The 22,417-nt window shown below is 39.0% G+C and overlaps 1 protein-coding gene across 4 annotated transcripts in view; it reads left to right on the top strand.

The window, feature by feature from the left end:
* si:ch211-219a15.3 (uncharacterized protein LOC563077 homolog) overlaps window positions 1–21,768 on the top strand; it is a 29,933-nt gene extending 8,165 nt beyond the window's left edge. Inside the window, exons 1-2 of one of the 4 annotated variants that reach the window (XM_034215647.1) lie at window positions 14,144–14,197; window positions 20,100–21,768. In XM_034215647.1, coding sequence (XP_034071538.1) covers window positions 20,141–21,172 — 1,032 coding nt within the window. In that variant the 5' untranslated portion in view covers window positions 14,144–14,197; window positions 20,100–20,140 and the 3' untranslated portion in view covers window positions 21,173–21,768. Of the gene's footprint in view, window positions 1–14,143; window positions 14,198–18,332; window positions 18,614–18,686; window positions 19,110–20,099 lie in introns of those variants that run through there. The other 3 variants (XM_034215645.1, XM_034215648.1, XM_034215646.1) reach the window with 3 other exon arrangements.
* Window positions 21,769–22,417: the final 649 nt, after the last annotated feature.

Below are 22,417 nucleotides of genomic sequence, written 5' to 3'. Positions count from 1 at the left end.
AATATATATTATGCAGGAAATGCATACCTTTGTTAAAAAAACAAAGCATATCTGATTTGGGAGGAAAAGCTTCATCCCCTTAACATCTGAGAAATGTCAAACAAATTCAAAACCTTACATTTGAAAACAGGTTTGCATTCCTCCACTTAAAATGACGTTATCATTGGAAACAATAAAAGCTAATTGTTTTTGATGTAGAATCTATCAATTGAATCGTTAGAGCAGAAACAGAATGGTCATATTGTAGCCTGAGTACCGTGCAGCCTTCAGTTTCACCAGGTGGAAACATTGTCCATATAATGTGAACTAAGAGGCCCCTGACATTAGGCCTATTTTTTTTTTAAATAGTAGGGGCTTTTAACAGCTTGCCAACCTACAGGCATCCTCTGCATAGCAGTATGAATAGCCTTAAAAAAACAACCCACTCTGCGGTACCGAGAGTCATATTTCTGAACCAAATGCCCTAAGTTAAGCCGTTAGTCCCATCTGACTGACCCAAGGGTTGGTGCTGGTGTGACCGGGAGGCTTCCAGGTGTTCAAAGCAGATGTCAAGCTTTCAGTTCATGGCTTGGTGGGGGGAGTGGCCCACGTGAGACAGTATTGTTCAGTTTGAGGAGCGGCATTGTCTCTGGAAGCAGGGAATGGTGTCCATTCTCAGACCAGACCATTAATGTCATTTCATGTAGAGCAGCCATAGCATCTCTGTGACTGCACTCAGCCGGACTGTCAGAACTGGGTGATTCTTAGTGAAATCGTCCAAGGCCATAGACAGAATGGAACCACGTACCAACAAAAGGGACACAAGGTCATCAATGTCTCTCTTTACCATTGGCCTAATTGCACAACAAATTAGTGGGGAAAATATGGAGCACTAATCCATCATGTGAAATGTTGAGTTAATCTAAATAATTCCTTATGGGTTGAAATCAAATTAACATTAGAACTAAAGTCAGTCAAAATTGGACTGCACGGATCAGAATCTAATCAATACACCATTTTCCCAGCTCTGTAATGAAAAGGATAACAAGATTAGGTACATTACAGGAGTGTTAAAATACCCAAACATGCACACTTATCTTATTCTAGTAGAGATTAGAGGACAAGGTCTAATGTTGTGAACAAAATGATCAAATCAAAGTTATTTTGTTTATTCTATGTTATGTACCTAATTTAATTTAATAATTAATCTTGAATTACTAATAACTTTAAAGAAGGCAACAATTTACAATTTGGATGAAGTGATTACTCATCCAAAGTGTGTGTGTGTGTGTGTGTGTGTGTGTGTGTGTGTGTGTGTGTGTGTGTGTGTGTGTGTGTGTGTGTGTGTGTGTGTGTGTGTGTGTGTGTGTGTGTGTGTGTGTGCTTGTCTGCCCAAGGTTTAAAACATTTGGGACAGCACAGCAGTGAGAATGTTATGAGAACCAATCTGTTGTTTATACTCAACCCTGTCTCCTAAAAATTACGTTCCCACAGAACTAAACTGCATTCTCAATTACGTTTAGCTAGAAACGTATTTTCTCCCATGTTACGTTTGTTATGAACGTATCTCAAATACGTTTATTTTCTACATATCTTCTAGAAACATATCTTCTCCCACGTTACGTTCGTTATGAACGTATCGTAAATACGTTTATTTTCTACATATCTTCTAGAAACGTATTTTCTCCCACGTTACGTTCGTTATGAACGTATCTTAAATACGTTTATTTTCTACATATCTTTGCCATTTATTGCCTTGCTTATAATAATGATAATAGTCATTTATAAATATCATTTTAGAGCACACATTTGAAATCGAGAATCGGGCTCGATATATGGTTAAATTAAAATCAGTAGGCGAGGCTGTAATTTCGGCAGCTGTTACTCTCATGAGCGAGGCAGAAAATAATAGTTTTAACATGACAAAAAGCTGCTGTGTCGTTTATTGCACCTCAAAGATTAAAACAAATCCAGAGTTACTTGTTTCTGTACTTCCTCTAAGAAGAAAGGACAGTAAAAGAAGAGCTCTGTGGCTTCAGGCTTGATCGCCGTTCAAATGACAGCGTTGGTTTCCCCAAAAGTGGGCGGGGCTGTAAAGTGACGTAGATTTGACTATCATCTATTATTCAAAACGATTCTATTTATTCTAACGTAAATTACATGCCAGTGTTTTATCTTTTTATTTATTTGTTTTTATTTTAAATCGTATAATGTCGGACTTTTTTCCCGTCTGTGAGGAAAATAAATGGGGTTTAGAGCCTCAAAATACTGAAATCTGTATTTTTTAAAATCTTTTCCTTCTAATTTGTTATTCTTTTCTAAATAACACACTGTTATTTACTCAACCATAACACACAATTATCCTTGTTTTTATTTATTCGTTTAATTCTATAATCTTGGGCTTTTTAGCCGTAAATAAAGTCACCGGAAACAGACGGGACATTTCGAGCGATACACACCACAAACCCACCGAACTGATTACCCAAGATCCTCAGCTTGAAGCTCGTTGATTGGATGTTTTAGCCGCAATAAACACTGGGATATGGTGTTAATAAGTTGTGATATCCGAAAACGAAAAATAAAATAATACCTAATTCAGAGTGTTCTTGCTTTTCTCTTTGGAAGTCATCACATAACGGCATTGTAATACACGGTTCGGCTGCATTAAATATTATACATATGCCGTAGTTCTTTATTTATAGAGCCCTGATGAGAAGACTTCTAGACAAACATGAGGAACTGCCGCCAAAACTGAATACTTGATGTGGATCATAAATATATCAACAATTAAACAACATCTTCAATTTATTTTCACAAAATACGTCTCCTTGCAGTATCAATAGTAATTCGGCTGACTTTTATATTTGATCCAATTGGTAGATAATAGGTTATATTTACACCATAACGGTGCACAGCTGATAGAAAAGGACTTGTAGTTTTTAAAGATATTACTGATTTTCTTTGAATATAAGAATGTAAATACTGAGTTGAGAGAATAGTCAGGGGATTTGGGTGATGGGAGACACATCTATGGATTCAGAATTTCAATAGCGTACCATTAAATGACGGATATACCTTTCTGTCTGTGATGTTTTACAAATCAGATATTAATGTGTAGAAGTAAAACATGTGAAATAATATAGCAATATCCTGTAAAATTATGTAAAAACATGAATAAAACTACACATCTTCAGATGTTATACATACATAAGTGTTCTACACTAATAATACAAAGTTATTATTAGTATGCTGTGTGTACCTTGTGTGCACCGCCTAGTGGTTAAAGCACGTTATTGAATTATTTTTGTTGAATAATGTTATTTGATGAAAACAATATTAAGAGTACATACTTTCATAGGGGGAAAGTAGAAGGTCAATGATGGAAATATAGAATATAAAAAGTCAAGAAGATACTATAATTGATCTCTACAATAAAACAGTTTAGTGCCGGATGTACAAAGATATTAATAGGAGGATGTGCAAAACAGAAAAACGAATTAACCTTTATTAACACATTAAAGAATACTTTAGGTTAAGGTCTTATTTTAAACAAGAAAAAAGCTTTGGGGGTATCTATCTACCGATGAATATTAAGCCTGACAAAGTACTTAACGTCTAATATATTGCTTTCCTGCAATGTTAACTATGTTGAAGCACTTCTTTTAACTGATATTATACACATTAATTATACTCTTATGTATGTAGATAGAATAAGAAATGTGCAGAATATGACAGTTTAATGGTGGAGGTACACACATATTGATAGATGTCTTGTAATGCGCTGTTGAGGAACCTGCGACCCAAGTTGTGTATATGATCAATAAACCTTAGAAAATCTTGAAATCTTGAAAGGGATGTGCAAAATAGCCATTATACAGTTTTTAATTAACTATTAGTAGAGAATAACGAGTAATGAATATACTTTATAGAGATCTGCAGATAAATGTTTCGTCTTCTCAAGCACCACCTATCAAATATCTCTCCTGATTGTTGGCACTTGACAATCACCTTCCCTGAATTTTACTCAGGTGTAACTAAAGTCTGCTTTAAGGGTTGTTTATATTTCACATCATTAATCAGAATCTGCAAAGTAACTAAACTAAATGTAGTGGAGTAAAAATACCAGGTTAACCTCTGAATTGTAGTGGAGTAGAATTACAAAGTAAGCTGTCGTGTGGGTATATATTAATGCTGCCCATTATGGATATAAGCGATTTTTACCCATTTAGTAATTACATGTTTTAAATGTGTACACACCAATGTGTTTCCTATCGCCTAAACCTCCAGGGCTGTACACAGTTTAATACTGGCAACTTCTAATTTTGGGAAAAACGTCTTTTAAAACTACAATTCCCAGTAGATACGTGCCATAGAGAACATGTTGCGAAACACAATAGCCAGCATGTGTATTTCTCGGGGGGCGTTCGAGTCCAGTTTTGAATAGTCTGCCGTGGTTTCGTTCCATTTCAAAGAGCTTGACGCTCGGCGTAACCTTGGCGCACTACCACTCCAACATCACGGGGTTTGTCAACGGGACTGTAGTCCCAAACGATAGCTGGGGATTATGGGTAATGTAGTGTCTTCGGCCATCCTAAATCTCGAAATGTCCCGTCTGTTTCTGGTGACTTTATTTACGGCTAAAAAGCCCAAGATTATAGAATTAAACAAATAAATAAAAACAAGGATAATTGTGTGTTATTGTTGAGTAAATAACAGTGTGTTATTTAGAAAAGAATAACAAATTAGAAGGAAAAGATTTTTTAAAAATACAGATTTCAGTATTTTGTGGCTCTAAACCCCATTTATTTTCCTCACAGACGTTTATACGATTTAAAATAAAAACAAATAAATAAAAAGATAAAACACTGGCATGTAATTTACGTTAGAATACATAGAATGGTTTTGAATAATAGATGATAGTAAAATCTACGTCACTTTACAGCCCCGCCCACTTTTGGGGAAACCAACGCTGTCATTTGAACGGCGATCAAGCCTGAAGCCACAGAGCTCTTCTGTCACTGTCCTTTCTTCTTAGAGGAAGTACAGAAACACGTAACTCTGGATTTGTTTTAATGTTTGAGGTAAACGACACAGCAGCTTTTTGTCATGTTAAAACTATTATTTTCTGCCTCGCTCATGAGAGTAACAGCTGGCGAAATTACAGCCTCGCCTACTGATTTTAATGTAACCATATATCGAGCCTGATTCTCGATTTCAAAGGTGTGCTCTAAAATGATATTTATAAATGACTATTATCATTATTATAAGCAAGACAATAAATGGCAAAGATATGTAGAAAATAAACGTATTTAAGATACGTTCATAAGGAACGTAACGTGGGAGAAAATGTGTTTCTAGAAGATATGTAGAAAATAAACGTATTTTAGATACGTTCATAACGAACGTAACGTGGGAGTAAATACGTTTCAAGCTAAACGTAATTCAGAATGCAGTTTAGTTCTGTGGGAACGTAATTTTTAGGAGACAGGGTTGTTATACTAAACTCGAAGGAAGCTAGACTGGAACATTTTAAATAAATCAAAACACTTGCACATTAATTAAATACATTTCACATTTAGCTCGAGCTGGGTTCAATACTTTTCTTTATGGTATTTAAAAAGTGGGCTCGTGTAGAACCCCTGGATTTGGCTTGCAACTCAAAATGATACTGAGTTTCTGTAGGACTTGGGAGTGTTATGATTCAAAGTGTGGGCCTGTGAAAGAAAGGCCCTTGGAAAACAACATCTATTTTTTAACTGTAGCCTATACTTATTTGAAAGAAATTGCAACATTATACTTTTAAAGAATTGCTCAATTAATTTAACACATTTATTATGCACACAATAAAAACTTCAACAAATATATTGATCCTGGCTTAACCAGCAACCTTTACTCTGTTGTTCATAAGCTCGGTTTCAGAAAACGTGTCAGTAGTTTAACAACTATTTTAATTTTAGTATTGTCTATGGAGACCAATTGGTTGATACGAGAAATAATTTGAAGCAGTTTAATAAAGAATGTTAAACTATTTTTTAAAACTGTAATTGAACTTCAACTTATATCAATTATCTGATTCCAGTGGCCAGTTGGAACAGAATAATTAACACAGTTTCCATTTTGCTGCAACAGCGCAAAAGGTTTCAACAACAATTAGTATTATGTCTGAGTCTAGTTCTGTCTTATCTGCTTTGTTTCGGAATGTGTTCAATACATTACGTTTTTATTCATTATTACTATACAATACATAGATTAAGAACAAATTAAACAAATAATACAACATTGACCTACAAAAACAGATTTTGCAACCCTGATCTCCTCAGGCAGGTCTCTGAGGGTCTCGGGGCGCAGGACGGGGCATAGGGTTTATACAAGGTCACAAAGATATCTTAACATACCAGCAATACCATTTAAGAATGGATTCTTAAAGCAATATAATCTTATTTTCTTCTTACACCTAGCGCTCACCCTGAACAGTGTGCTTCTTGTTTACATTTTCCCCTGCACACTCAGAGGCAGGACATAAAAACACTCTATTTATTTGTCTTCTTACACCTAGCGCTCACCTTGAACAGTGGGCTTCTTGTTTACATTTTTCCCTGCACACTCAGAGGCAGGACATAAAAACACTTTTTATTTTTCTCAAGTCATTTACTTTTGGTGAGATAACTAACGTTTAGTTCATTTTACCCTGTCTATGGACTGATTCATTATTAGTTGTTACAAAACATACACAAGACGGCGGGACAAACCAATATAGACTCCCCATACAAACAATGAGACAAACAAAACATGAACTCGTAATAAACACCAGCGCGACAGCAAAGCTCTTCAGCTCAATTTAGTCCGGATTTTAGAGATCTTATGGCGCATTTCCACTGCAGCGGGTAGCCCCGTTTAAGCGTCCTTAACCGTCCTCAAGCGGCCAGGCCAGTTTTTGGTGGCCTTTCCATATAGCCTAGTACCGGCTAGCGGGTACTTTTTCCCTCTTTTTCCGGCCCCATAAAATCGTGGTTCTATCAGACCAGGGCCAGGGCTGAACTAGTGACGTCAACACTCTCGACTGCTGATTGGTCAGAGTGAATCGTCACAAGATCGCGCGCGAGTTCATCCCTAGCGTCGCATATATATTTAGAAGCAAGCTTGCAGCATTTTTATAAACAGCATTTTGTAAATGGATGAGCTACAAAAATGGCTACGTCTAATAAGAAAAGCACACCGTGGTCGACCAAGGAGGTGACGACGTTCCTAACATCTCATTGGGGATGATCAAATCCAGCGGGAGCTCGACGGAACAACTCGAAATGTGAACAAAAACAAAGCCGATCGCCCCGCCTACACTGCGTTGCTACCCCAGGTCCTAAACTGTAATGGAAATGCGCCACGGCCTCGGACGGCCAGCGAGGCAGCCCGAGGCCTGAGCGAGGACGCTTAGGGACGCTTAAACGGGGCTACCCCATTGCAGTGGAAATGCGCCATTAGATGGGGTCGGGAATTATCTCCAGTGGGGCGTCTTCTCACGCCTCACCCTTGTATACAAGTGATTTATCGGTGCCTGAAAGCCGTCCAAGAGCGATAACTAGCTTATCCTCTTGCGACAACCACTAGGCTATTTGTTTCTAGTGGCGCTGTGCCCCCCCGATCGGAGCCCACAGACTTTTTCCCTGCCCTTTCTCTCCAAACAACAGCTCAGTTGACTGTAGTCCGTACGACCAGCCTATATATACTTGCTATCGAGTTCACCTCAAGGTGAAACACAGTTTGCCTATGCTTGCTTGCCACTACACACCTCTGATCAATTAGCCTATAATTTTATGTATGCACTCCTGACCGCCACCTACTCCAGAGAACCGTGGCGCATCGGGAGTGCACGCACTTCGCGCTGGCCCGTCTAACCATGAGAAAGCGGTCCTAAACAACGAGTGCTTTTAGACCGTCCCGTTTGAAAGACGGTGGTGCCGTGAGTTAAAACCTAGACAAAGAAACTGTGATTTTCTTCCTCTCAGCTATACTGCCCCAGCTCCACAAACACGGGGGAGGTGTTTTTACACACACTCCCAAGGCTGGAGCCGGAGCCGTTTTTACAGAGAGGTGATAACAGTATGGTATCTCTTGGCTGCTTATTTTCAACTGCTGTGTTTGGCCACTAAGACCCTCAAAATCCGGCGATTTGTCCAGTACAAATCTTTTGCATTGCTTTCAATTCACACAGAAGCTCCACCTCACTGATGCTCTTTCTTTAAGGTCTCTTTAAACATGAGCTGTGTATGCTTGTATGGCACTTCCGTCCCGAGCAGCACACACAGAGGAAATCAGCCAGGACTGAGTCCCCAGACACTGATTCCCTGGGTTTATTATCCCCAAATGTTCATTAACCAAAAGGAAACGCAGCCGATCAGTTTCACAGGTAATTTTAGGATACCGTCAATCACAGATTCTGATAAGGCAATGTCCAAAGTAGATTTGAAAATCACACTTACCAGAATCTGAAGATCTGTTGGCATCCTGCCGACAACGCCAATTTGTAGAGGAAACTTCTGTGTAGCTATGCAGTGGGAGTCACCGACTCAGGAAGGAGACACGGTAGGAGCAGTAGCTTTGATGTCAAACACTGATGGTTTATTTGGAGTTAACGGCCGGAGGATTCACATCACAAGTCCAAGAGCCAGAGGTTCTGACTTCACGGTAGAGTTGCCACGTCAATTCTGGAGAGCCTCTCTCTTGCCAGCCCATTTAACTGGTTCCACAGAGAGTCATCAACATGTTTTGATAAGATAGCTTTAGATAGTTTGGGCACACTAAGTTACCAGCTTCCGCCACTTATGGCCTTGCATATGTCATGCCCTGGAGTCCTCAGACAACAGAGAAGGAAGTGTCCCAGTGTACCCACAATACAGACCATCTGTGACCCAGTATTGACCGGTCACAGAATGGGAACAATAACATTATTGGCTGAAGCAGCCTGTGTCCTTAAAGGAGGTAAACAGACATCAAGGTTTGTCCTGTATGCCACATCTTGGCGTCTATGATAATTATTTCCATAACACTATTGATTCGTGTTCACCAACACGATTTGCCCATTTTTTTCGTGTTGCACAGCACGATTTTAAAAGCAATGTATTTCTACTGCCTGTAGCACGTCTTTTTCTCCGGTCGGGTCGTGGGAGACCGGAAGCTGTGTGGTTCATAAAAACATGTTCTTACTCAATATCAAGCCACAATTATTGCTTTTATTTTAAATCGTATAATTTCGGACTTTTGTTGCCGTCTGTGAGGAAAATAAATGGGGCTCAGAGCCTCAGAATACGGAAATCTGTATTTTTAAATATTGTTTTCCTTCTAATTCGTTATTCTTTTCAAAATAACACACTGTTATTTACTCACCAATAACACACAATTATCCTTGCTTTTATTTATTGGTTTAATTCCATAATCTCGGGCTTTTTTGGCGTCCGTCAAGAACTGAATTTCAAATTAAAATAACCGGAAACAGACGTAGGCCTATAAGGGACATTTCGAGCATCATTGCGATTGTCAACATTTCTGAGTTTAGGATGGCCGAAGACACTACACTACCCATAATCCCCAGCTATCGTTTAGGACTACAGTCCCCGTAAGGTTACGCAGAGCGTCAAACAGCTGTGTGAAATGGAACGAAACCACGCCAGACTATCCAAAACTGGAATCGAACGCCCCCCCAGAACTACACATGCTGGCTATTGTGTTTCGCAAAATGTTCTATGGGACGTCTCTACTGAACGTTTTCGTTTTTCCCACAATTAGAAGTTGCCAGTATTAAACACATTGGTGTTATCAAATGTAAAACATATAATTAATAAATGGGTGAAAATCGCTTGTGTCCATAATGGGCAGTATTAATACCCACATGACAGCTCATTGTTACTTTGTAATTCTACTCCACTACAATTCAGAGGTTAACCTGGTATTTTTACTCCACTGCATTTATTTGACTTACTTTGCAGATTCTGATTAATTATGTGAAATATAAACAACCCTTAAATCAGACTTTAGTTACACCTGAGTAAAATTCAGGTAAGGTGATTGTCAAGTGCCAACAATCAGGAGAGATATTTGATAGTTGGTGCTTGAGAAGACTAAACTAAACATGTATCTGCAATTGACATGAATGGAAACGAGTAATAAAGTATATTCATTACTCGTTATTCTTTACTAATAGTTAATTAAAGACTGTATATTATGGCTATTTTGCACATCCCTTTCAAGATTTTCAAAGGTTTATTGACATATCATATACACAACTACGGTGTAGTTATGCAATGAATGAAACACTTGGGTCACAGGTTCCTCAACAGTGCATTACAAGACATCTATCAATATGTGTGTACCTCCACCATTAAACTGTCATATTCTGCACATTTCTTATTCTATCTACATACATAAGAGTATAATTCATATGTATAATATCAGTTAAAATAAGTGCTTCAACATAGTTAACATTACAGGAAAGCAATATATTAGACGTTAAGTACTTTGTCAGGCTTAATATTTATCTGTAGATAGATACCCCCAAAGCTTTTTTCTTATTTAAAAGAAGACCTTAATCTGTTATTTAATGTTTAAATAAAGGTTAATTCATTTTTCTGTTTTGCACCTCTTCCTATTAATATCTTTGTACATTCTGCACTAAACTGTTTTATTGTAGAGATCACTTATAGTATCTTCTTGATTTTTTATATTCTATATTTATACTTCCCCCCATATGAAAGTATGTACTCTTAATATTTTTTTAATCAAATAAAACACAATAATTCAATAACATGCTTTAACCACTAGGAGGTGCACACAAGGTACACACAGCCATAATAACTTTGTATTATTAGTGTAGGACACTTGTGTTTTCGTACAACATCTGAAGATGTGTAGTTTTATGCATGCTTTCACATAATTTTACAGCATATTGCTATACTATTTCAGACTCAGTATTTACATTCTTACATTCAAAGAAAATCAGTAATATCTTTAAAAACTACAGTCCTTTTATATCAGCTGTGCACCGTTATGGTGTAAATATAACCTATCTGTGAATTAGATCAAATGTAAAAGTCAGCCGAATTAGTGTTGATACTGCAAGGAGACGTATTGTGTGAAGAGAAATTGAAGATGTTGTTTAATTGTTGAATATATTTATGATTCACGTCAAGTATTCAGTTTCGGCGGCATTTTCTCAGTTTTTCCAAAGGTCTTCTCATCAGGGCTCTATAAATAAAGAACTACGGCAGATCTGTAATATACAATGCAGCCGAACCGTGTATTACAATGCCGTTATGTGATGACTTTCAAAGAGAAAAGCAAGAGCACTCGGAATTAAGTATTATTTTTAGGGCCGGGACTCGATTAAAAAAATTAATCTAATTAATTAGAAGCTTTGTAATTAATTAATCGAAATTAATCGCATTTTTAATCACATATAAATATTTGACCTAAGAACAGTGAGAAGGAATTTTTTTCACATGGATTTTAGTATACCATTAGGCGCATTCACACCGCAGTACTTTTCCCACAAAGGTTCATGAGAATTTAGTTCATGAGAAGTTGAGAACTCTTTGAACCTGGGGGTGGATTAGGCAAATGAAGCCGCTGACGTCACTTCTTCTTCTTCTGCTTTGGGTTTACTGGCAGGCCGCAAACCACTTCACGGCGTATACTGCCGCCCAAAGTCCCCGGCCGGAAGTCCCCGGAGTTGGGGACTGGCTTCAGTAGAAGCTGCTGGGAGTCCCTGCAGCCTTCCGAGTAAATCGCCAGAACGCCGACACCTCCTCATCTCCACCGCTCCCATGTTTTATTTTGTGTTGCCATAAATTAGTCTCTCTGCGTTTCTGCGCAGGGCTAATGCTAATAATGCTAATGCGAGGATAATCAAATTCACAAAACTGTTTGGGAGTTTTACGGGGTGTGGTTTGCAATCCGCCCAGCCAATCAGAAATATAGCTCTTTTCTCACAAGAGAGCCGTGCGAAAGTCCCTGCTCTCTAGCAGCTCTCTGCTCTCTAGCAGGGACTTTCGTGGGGGTAAAAAGGTTCTCATGAACTAATTTTAGTACCGGCTCTTTTTGGTGTGAACGCGATAAAAGAGGCTAACGTCCACGCTAGCTTCCACGCTAGCTGCTATATGTTTTGCATTGAGGTGATACTTGAGGCTTGATGTGCTGCGGTGATATGCGAATTCCTTTTTGCATAATTTGCACACAACCGTGCTCTTATCGACGCTTCCATCCGTCCGTTTTTTAAAACAATATATCCCACTGTTGCAGGGTCGGCTCTAGAACAACTTGAATGGGGGGGCAATCATTTACCAAGGGGGGGCACACACTGCCGTCAACAACCAACACACAAACACCAACTTCAATTTAAAAAAAACATGCTGTAAAGTCTATTGTCTTTCACACACATTGCAGGGGTGTAGTGCTATTGTATAGTGCACCTATGACTTGTGCATACATGCACGGTTGTGGCACGACCACCAAAACAGAAACATATAAGGACAGAGGGTGTCGTTTTCTCATACTGATATTCTGCACAAACTGTGCTGTTGTATTTGCTTTAAAGTGTCTTTACTGTAGGTTATTTTTGTATTATACTGTATATACAGCACTTTGGCTCGACCAAAAATCGTTGAAAAATGTGCTATATAAATAAAACTTGATCTGATTTGATATGGACTGGCCATCATATAAAAAGTGTGCAAATGTATTTAGTATCCTATCCATGTGAACATGTTTTAGGTGGGGGTGGACCTAACCTCCTCTAGGAGGGTCTGGGGGCATGCTCCCCCGGGAAGATTATTTTTAAAATATTGAAGTTAAATGCATCAATCTGGTGCACTTTGAGAGCAAAGTGAAGAGATCTATGGATAGCCTACATCTCTCAGCATCCATATGAAACAGAACTGTACACAGATTTACTTTTTCTTTATGGATATTTCACTAATCATTCCCCTTTTAAACTGTATTCTTGTGTTACTGTCCTATAGTATTTCATACCCGTTTTTCATTTATTCTCTCTTTAATAACTATAATGATCATATAAAGGTATTCCTCGAAAATACTTACATAAATGGTGACCAAACCGTTTGAGACCCACTGAGATAACTTACACTAAAGTGAACTATCTAAACACTGAGAGAGTCCTTACCTCACTGAGCTGACGTTATAAGATCCTCTCAGTCTGACAGGAGAGGACTGTCCTCCACCTTGGTGTAGAAACAGCCCTTTATATCCGTTAGCATAGCTAGCTAACCAGATGCTAACCACAACATTCCACGTTACCGCTCGCGCACTCACAAAATGCGCTCGTGCCACACACACACAGAGCTTGAATGAAACACAGAGACCCATGTACTTGTACTGTACTGTATATCATATTATTTTTGATGGCTTTACTGTATAATCAGTGTAACAGATTAACAGATCGCCACTGGGCTTTCATCTAAACACTCAGCCACGTAATGATAACAAAAAAAAGGTCGGGGGTCATTGGTCAAGCAACACACCAATCAGAGAGCAGCAGTGAGCACACCTCAGGCTGTGTTTTATATTTGTATTATTTATTTCTGATGTATTTCACACAAAAAACCTTTAGTGGAAACGTTTTCACTTAGCCTAGCTATATGATAAAAAAAAGAAAAAATCGGCAAAGTGACAAGGCTTGCCCACCCTGCGTTGGGGGGGCACAGTGACTCATTTGGGGGGGCATGGCCCGCGAATGACCCCCCATGACGCCGACCCTGCACTGTTGTTCACTGTGGTTTGTTGTTGTCTGAAGTCATGAACGTTAGTTGGTGCTCCAGTATAATCGGTACGCCTGAAACTCATCCAGTGAGAAACGTTCCGCGGTGCAAAAATAAGTGCGATTAAAATGCGTTAATTTTTTTAACGCGTTAATTTTTGTGTAATTAATTAATCTTAATTAACGCGTTAAAGTCCCGGCCCTAATTATTTTATTCTTTTAAAATGTTTTCCGGATTTCATATCATATAAACACCAAATCCCAGCATGCATTGCGGCTAAAACATCCAATAAACGAGCTTAAAACCATAGCTGAGGATCTTGGGTAATCGCTCGAAATGCCTACGTCTGTTTCCGGTTATTTTTATTTTGAAATTCAGTTCCTGACGGACGCCAAAAAGCCCGAGATTATGGAATTAAACCAATAAATAAAAGCAAGGATAATTGTGTGTTATTGGTGAGTAAAAATACAGATTTCAGTATCCTGAGGCTCTGAGCCCCATTTATTTCCCTCACCAGTTGCGAGCCGTCAGGGCCCTCTAGGCCCTCTGTGAGGGCCTAAGATATTCTAAAAAATAATATTTGAAAACATTAAAAAAAAACATTTAAAAAAAAATATTTTTTAAAATATTTTTTTGTTGTTACATTTTTTTATTGTTTATTGTTACACAATAACTTGATTTAATTGTATTTAAAATAATATTTCCAAAGAAATAAATCCTTCGAATCTGCCTGTTCAGTTTCTGTTGGAATGTGAAGGGTTAAATGCCGTCTCTGCGAGTTATGTGAAGACGGGAGAGCTTGTTGGTCCCTCTCTACATTCACAGAGGTAACTCAACGAGAGAGTAATGTCAAATGACAGTACAATTGACCAATCATATCTTCCCTCTAAATGGGCGGGCTTTATTTTCGCGGACTTTATGACAAGTTCCGCCCGCTGTGAGGTCTATGCAAGTGGTGCAGTGACGCGTCCTAAAACCCGGAAGTAAACTGCGCTCGGATTCCCTCGACAGAAAGCAGTGCGATTTCTCCATAGGGTTTTGGAAAATAGCTCGAAATAAGGTCTGTGGAAAACGAACCTGTTAGATAAATGCACGTTGTGTTCAGCCGGATAATATCCACATGTCTATCCTACTTTTACTATTTTTGAATCATAAATCTAATCGATAGATTTATGATTAGCATAAATTCGTTCATGATGGCTCACTTCAGTGATAGTGATGACATCGTTGCGAAATTATTAACCGAGTCATTTTCAAGATTGAGTTACAATGATAAACTGGAGTGGCAAAGGATCAGCTGAATGACCCGCCATCAAGTGCTTCATCCAAAAGGACAGGAGGATGGACTTTGTGTTTCAGTGATTTGATCATCAAAGGTAGGCCTAATAAGTCATTTTCAATGCGGGCCGCGGTGCCGACTTAATTCATTTGTAATTGTGGGTGCCCTGTCATGATAGGTGTTTATATAAATGGTGTTGTTTTCAGTAGCGTGGCGTGGGGAAAAATGTAGGGGAAGCCCATTTTTTGGGTCGGGGGGTGGTCAATAACGTAACCAGATGAGTGATTACAGCGCCCGGTATCATTTTACACACATTGGTATCACACAGATGCAGGACTTGCACACGCCTGTTATCTAACCGACAGGTCCGCACGCACTCTCCAGCTGAAACTCTCTCCTTATTAATTTAAGCATTTTACTTATTAATGTATGCAGACAATCACACAATCTATGTGATTTTTGGATTTACCGTGCCTCTCAATTGCCCGTGACAGGTTGGCAAAGTCGATGAATCCTGAAGTTGCCCAAGGATTGTTCAGGGAGCACGAATCCTTGTCAAAAAGAAGACATGGCCAGCAAAATAGACGCTGAAGTTTAGCGCTTCCAGTTAGCCACTCCGTGCGGACATAATTGTCCTCATTGAACGTCCGATTCTCTCCCTTTTTCCTCTGCGTACACACAGCTCGAGTGCGGGCATTTGCCTGTCATCTGATTTAATTTGTAGTTGCTGCTGTAGCGGAAGTTTAGTAAAGTTATGTTTGATTAAGTACGCCAAATCTCCACCCTCCATAATGCTTCATTTGCTTGATAATTTCTAACGGCGGTGATGACAGTTACAGTATTAAAACTGATGTTGATGTGATTTGATTGGATGGCAGTGTCCAATCAAATCGCCAGCCGCCAGCCGCCTCTGAAGGGAAGCAAGAGGCGGCTAGCTTCCCTTGGCATGGCCCTGACCAATCACAGGTTGGCAGGGGCATCACGTGGGCCTCATCTGATTGGTCAATCCCTCCATTTTTTTTCACCAAGGGAAGCTAGATTCGGCTGGCCTCCTCTCGCAACAGAGAGTGCAATCTACTGTTTCACCATAACATCTAGAGGGGCGCTGTTTGTTTCACTCTTTGTAAAATACTCAATGAGAATGGGGGAGAGCCGGGCCGGCAGCAACACACAGCAAAGGAGAATTATCGAAACAAAACAAAGTGTTTGTATTTATTTATTTAAATTATAACTACAATCCGAAAAAACAGGGGAAGCCTGGCTTCCCTTGGCCTCCGGGAGAAAACGCCACTGGTTGTTTTGTGTGGTAGAGGTTCGCTGTCATTGATGCGTTTTGCACCCCGGACCACTGTTTTGATATTCCGCTGAAGTCTACGTTGAGACGTAATATATCTTCTTTTTTTTTCGAGGGAAGGGGGGGTCAGAGGGCCTAGGTATAAAAGTCACGGCTCGCCACTGTTCCTCACAGACGGCAACAAAAGTCCAACATTATACGATTTCAAATAAAAGCAATAACTGTGGCTTGATATTGAGTAAGAACATGTTTTTATGAACCACACAGCTTCCGGTCTTCCTTTACCCGACCGGAGAAAAAGACGTGCTGCAGGCAGTAGAAATACATTGCTTTTAAAATCGTGCTGTGCAACACGAAAAAAAGGGGCAAATCGTGTTGGTGAACACGAATCAATAGATTAAAAATCGTGTTGGTGAACACGAAATGCCGCGAGACTGGGTTGAATATGAAGTGTTGTGTCTCTGCACAGCTTCCCTCCAGACTTCAGAAACTCCTTGACCAAAACACAGTGTATTGTACCAGAAACTACAAGCAGGATTGGAATGAGTCCACAACACTCCTGATTAGGGCTGCACGGTATTGAAAAAAACTGACAATGCGATTTCCCCCCCCCCCTGCGGTATATATTGCGGTTTTTTTAACCTGTTAAACCCCAAAGTCCCGGCGGGTACTTTACTTTTTTTTTCACGACAGTGTCTCAGGGGATCATCATATTTAAGAACCTATTAATGTGTTATACCAGATTAACGGAAATAATCTCAGCTAATTGACGATACAAACCATTTTTACCAAAACAAAACACAAGTCTCATAAGAAGCATCTAAATGACCCCTGAGCGAAAAATGCTAACGCACTTTGGCACAGAACTCAAGATAAAAGTACCCTTATTATTACTTATCGTAGCTGCATTTACAAGATATCCGATTAAAGCTGAGGTTCCACAGATTATTTAGGTATATAGTATCATCACTGAGTGATCTGAACTCGGACAGGGGAAGCAAACACAGACATCACAACAAGTACCTTTATGTAGCTTCGAGGGGAGATGTCTCTCACCGTAGCTGTCAATCTGATCAAAAGACGTGTTCAATGGCATTAAAACGAGAAAGAAAAAACGCGGCTCTATACTCAAGTAGTACTCAAGTAGTACTCAAGTACTACTTGAGTACACTTTAGTATACTTGAATGCGACAAAAAAGCACATTTATCCTAAAAGTGTACTTAGTAAATTCTTTAAAAAGTGTAATTTAAGCATAATATTTTTTTACCTGGGACAGTGCTTAGTACTTTATTACAGTAAATGAACCCAGGTACTTCACACTACTGAACTACAACACAACAAGTTTAACGTGAGAGCACACCAAATATCTGGAACAAACTCCCAGAAACCTGCAGGTCCGCTGCAACTCTTACTACTTTTAAATCCAGGCTGAAGACTTATCTTTTTGTCGCTGCTTTTAATTGAAACTGAGCCGTTGTGTTCATCAGTAAAGTGGAACTTCTGTGTGAACTATTCATATCTTAAACTGCACTGTAACTGTGTATTCATGTATTTTTTCTTTTAATGTTTCTTGTATTATCTTTGACTGTTTTTAAATGCCATTGTCTGAATGTCTTTCATTTTTGTAAAGCACCTTGAATTGCCTTGTGTTGAAAGGTGCTATATAAATAAACTTGCCTTGCCTTACCATAACCTCTCAGTAAATACAGTAATATCATATAATCCATTTTCCAACATTAAAGTAGTGTTGCAACCATTTTTACAAATATTTTCCAACCAGGATTAATTTTTTTCACAAGTAATGATTTTCTTAAATTGCAGAATTTACGTTCTAAAACTCTATAACACCTTCTTTTTCTGAAATTATCTTGGCTGAAAACATTATTATACAGACATTGTTTTTCAATGTTATTCTTTCTCAACAATCACTTTTCAATTACCTATTTTTGATATAAATTGTCTAGATAATGGACTGTTGTCTGGTGTTGAAAATCCAAATGTTGTGTCCCACAGCTCCTTAATCTTTCTTAGACAAAACAAGTACATACAAAATAAGGCTGAAGGTACAGCTGCATTTTCATTGTTTTGCACTGCAGGCTGAATGGGAGCTATAGATTGGAGGGGACCTGGAGCTCCTCCTCCTGACATGTCTGTTTGGACAGAAGCTTTGTCCCTCTGGGTGTTGGGCCTGTCATATGGTCATTAGCAGTGCAGCAAACTAAGAGGAACTTTATTTAAAAGTCTGTCTAAGAAAACGAAGTCCAGCATGCATTTTCTTTCTCAACAAATCCTAACAGGTGAGTTTGACATTTGTTTCAGCTCATCTTTAGAGCATGGAGTTTATGTGTACACACGTAAGTGGGCTACGAATTGTATGTATGGTTTTTATTTATCTGGGTAGAAGTATAGTAAATTACAATTGTCTCCTCACACTTTTGGTCATAACTATAGGTCATTTTCTATTCATTGTGTCCACGCTTTGTTTGACTATATTGCTATACCGACTAATTTGCCTTCTATGTAATAAGAAAGCATTATGTTACACTGCAGATTATTCTCAAATGTTAAATCTTTATTTTGAAAAGTTGAGGACAAAAGATGAAGGTTTTTGACTACTACAGTATAAGGCTAATATGTTGCCAGCTCACTTATTTTGTAAATGTAAATATCATTAGTGTTTTGTAAAATGTGCAGGTCAAATCAAATCATTACTACTTAAACGTGTGTTTGTTGCCTTGCAGGTGAGGTGGTCAGTGTGAGTGTGATCATAGAAGCTTGTCAGATCAATCTATGGTAGTGTGATTTCAAATTCTTCTATTTCATTACATGTATACAGGAATTATAAATTACATATTAATAATAGTCATTTTTTAAATAGAGAATCATTTTCTATTGGAACCTGAATACGTAATGCTCTCCAATGTATGTAATGGTTAAAAAGGCAGCATTTCAGTAGTGTAAACAAGTCTCTAAAAAATAATCACAAGTTTTTAATTTATAATAACAGAATATCTGCAACTTATCTAAGTGGTATCTTTTAGCATTCTGCCCTGCCCTGCCCCACCTCACCGGCCCTCTAAAGTTTTCCATTGTTCAACAGACACAGGAACAGATGAACCAGCACCTAATCTAGTCCCTTCTCTCAGTGCACAGAGAGAACAGACAATATCAGCCACATTACAGGGGCTGCTGCTCACAGAGCGCCTGATTTGAGTCACAAAATCAATCTCGACAGGGCGTAACCAGACTTCCTTATCAATTTGGAGTATTTCATATAGAGGCATTATTGCTAAGCTTGGTTTGAAGACTCAAAAGAGGTGTTTTTTTACATTGAAACAACACTTCACAGGATATTAGCTATGAGCAGTTAAACTAACCCGTTTTTTTTCCTTCTCTATCTGAATATATCATATTTTGCCTTACATTGGACAGAGCCAGGCTAGCTATTTTCCCCTGTTTCCAGTTGTTGTGCTAAGCTAAACAAGATAATGTCTTCTGCCTGTATTTTTGTATTGAATGGACAAACATAGTCTTCTTAATCTCTGCTAGAAAGCGAATGAACATTTATCTAAACATTTTGAAGTACACCTTTTATTATCTGGTGACCCTCCTCAGATGTATTTTGTAAGCCCTGAGGGTCCCTGACCACCAGATCTCAAGCTACAAGACTGGACTTTTAATTTGTAAAGCAAAGACATCTCAAATATCTAACTTTCCCAAAGTTTCAGAAATGTATGTTTACCACTTGTAAATGTATTTTTTTTGTTTCCTTTTATTTTTTAGCTCAGAGGAGCACACACTGCTACCTGGCATGTATACTGATCATGATCTCCTGCTCTGGACCAGCTTCCTCTCTTCACGGCCCTCCAGTGACTTCAAGTCAGAGTTCTGCTTTCTCTGCCACACGAACCAGCAGCATGGAGGGAGGCAAGCAGAAGGCGGTGACCTTCAACAGGCTCATGGTCAACATTGGAGGGGATTTTAACCCAGACACTGGGCAATTCCGTTGTCGCGTCCCCGGGGCTTACTACTTCTCCTTCTCTGTGGGGAAATTCCCAAAGAAAATGCTTTCTGTGATACTGGCGAAGAACGGAGAGGAGGTGCAGGCCATAGCATATGACGACTACCGCAAGAAAGGAAGGAAAATTCAAAGCCAAAGTGTTATGATCAATTTAAAGGAAATGGACACAGTGTGGCTGCTTTTGCAGCGGAGTCCTCAATATGCTTTGTACAGCAACGCTGGCCCTTACATTGCCTTCTCTGGTTACCTCGTATATCCTGACATCTCCCCAACCAGCTACATCAGCAACCATCTGTCCACATCAGGGCCGTCCTACCCAAACTGCCCCCCTCAGGCTGACCTCTTGTCCAGAGGTCACACATCAGAGCAGCCAAGGTCAGCCTTCTCTATGGCACGGACGTCCACACTCATAGGTCAGAGTATCAAGCAGCATGAAAAGCCACCTATGACCTTTGATGTGGAATACGTCAACATCGGGGGGCATTTCAACAAAACCTCCGGCCTGTTCACCTGCCAATACCCAGGCGCATACTTCTTTGCCTTCACTGTGGGGAAACACCCTCGTAAGGCTGTTTCTGTGAAACTGATGAGCGGGAAGGGCGAGGTGCAGGCGATGGTGTTTGATGAGGACACGTCGAAGAGAAGGGAGATGCAGAGTCAGAGCCTGCTGCTGTCTCTCCGTCGGGGCGAGAGTGTGTGGCTGTACAGTCAGCAGGATGAGCGCTACGCTGTCTACAGCAACCAGGGGAGGTACACCACCTTTTCTGGCTTCCTGGTTTACCCTGAAGCAGAAACACTCCCACTTCCCACCACCCAGGACAGAACTCAACGCTAAATGTCTTTACCCTTCATAACAGAGTCTGATGTTTCTGTAGAAGATCTGTTTATTATTTCTTTGTAGATCGAGCATAAGAAGAATTATGTGGTCAGTATGGTGTTACTACGTTGGTACTGCTTTGTTTGTTTGCTTCTGTAACCCTATAATGTAACTCATGGGAGGATATCTGTTGCCAAATTACGCCACAAGATGGAGCTGTAATACAATAAAGGACATTAACCTGCATGCAACAGGGTTATTTATGCCCTTGAAGTGTAATTAACTGTAAGACATCACAATAAGAAAAATATATTTTAAATAACAACTCGTTCATTAAGTAATACAGTTGGGTTTTTGTTTACAGACGTATTTACTTGTATTGTACTTAATTGTTTTAAATGGAAAAAATAGTATTGCCTGTTGAGAAATATTGTGTAAATGATGTAGTTTATTCAAATCTGCTCACTGTAAAAAATAGATACAGATGGGAGTGGTGTTCATTTAAGTCATGTCATTGATGTAGTATTACGAAATTCAATTGAAGATATACCTGTATCTCTTGTGATGTTTTTATTTCAAGAAACTAAATAAATGTAAACAATTTACTGAATTCACAAGGTCTTGTTTCTTATGCTAATGACATCATTTCTTACATATTGTTCAAATTACCGGTCTGTTTAATTGACATGTCTGCACTAAAATGTAAAACTGATCAATTATTTGTTACTTTAATATGTACACAGTACTGCTTTCTACTGTTAGCTCTCCATGCCTTATGGTGTTGCTGCTGCACCTTGCATCAGTGCTACAACACTACATTGAATATCGACTACAGCAAATAAAAGCAGTATACAAAAAAGGAAGTTGGATAAGAGTCAGCAGCAAATCGTAAATATCTTTTAATTATCAAAAATAAATTATCTGTGCAACAACACAGTTATGCTCCTGCATTTGAGGTGCATTACTGATACCCCACTGAAATGAAATATCAGCTCTTAAAAGCACTGAAATGTTGGCATAATAAGTCATTTCTTGTTAGCTGTTGCAGGTAATATATGGGACCTTCATCAGTCTAGGGTTAGCTATTGATGGTGTAACATTCTGCCCATATTATTTGAGGAGTTTGAGCATGATTTAGCTCAGTTCAATTAGATTAAGTTAAATAGAGTAAGGGGGGGACAAGAATACAAAATGTTCAGATGTACCAACTGTTATGTTTGTACATGTACCCCTTAATAGTGAAATAACAGGTCTCAAGAATGT

Source organism: Gymnodraco acuticeps, unplaced genomic scaffold (genome assembly GCF_902827175.1).
Source record: "Gymnodraco acuticeps unplaced genomic scaffold, fGymAcu1.1, whole genome shotgun sequence".
NCBI classification, from domain to species: domain Eukaryota; kingdom Metazoa; phylum Chordata; class Actinopteri; order Perciformes; family Bathydraconidae; genus Gymnodraco; species Gymnodraco acuticeps.
Note: the sequence above shows the minus strand (reverse complement) of the source record. Positions and strands in the feature narration are given on the sequence as shown.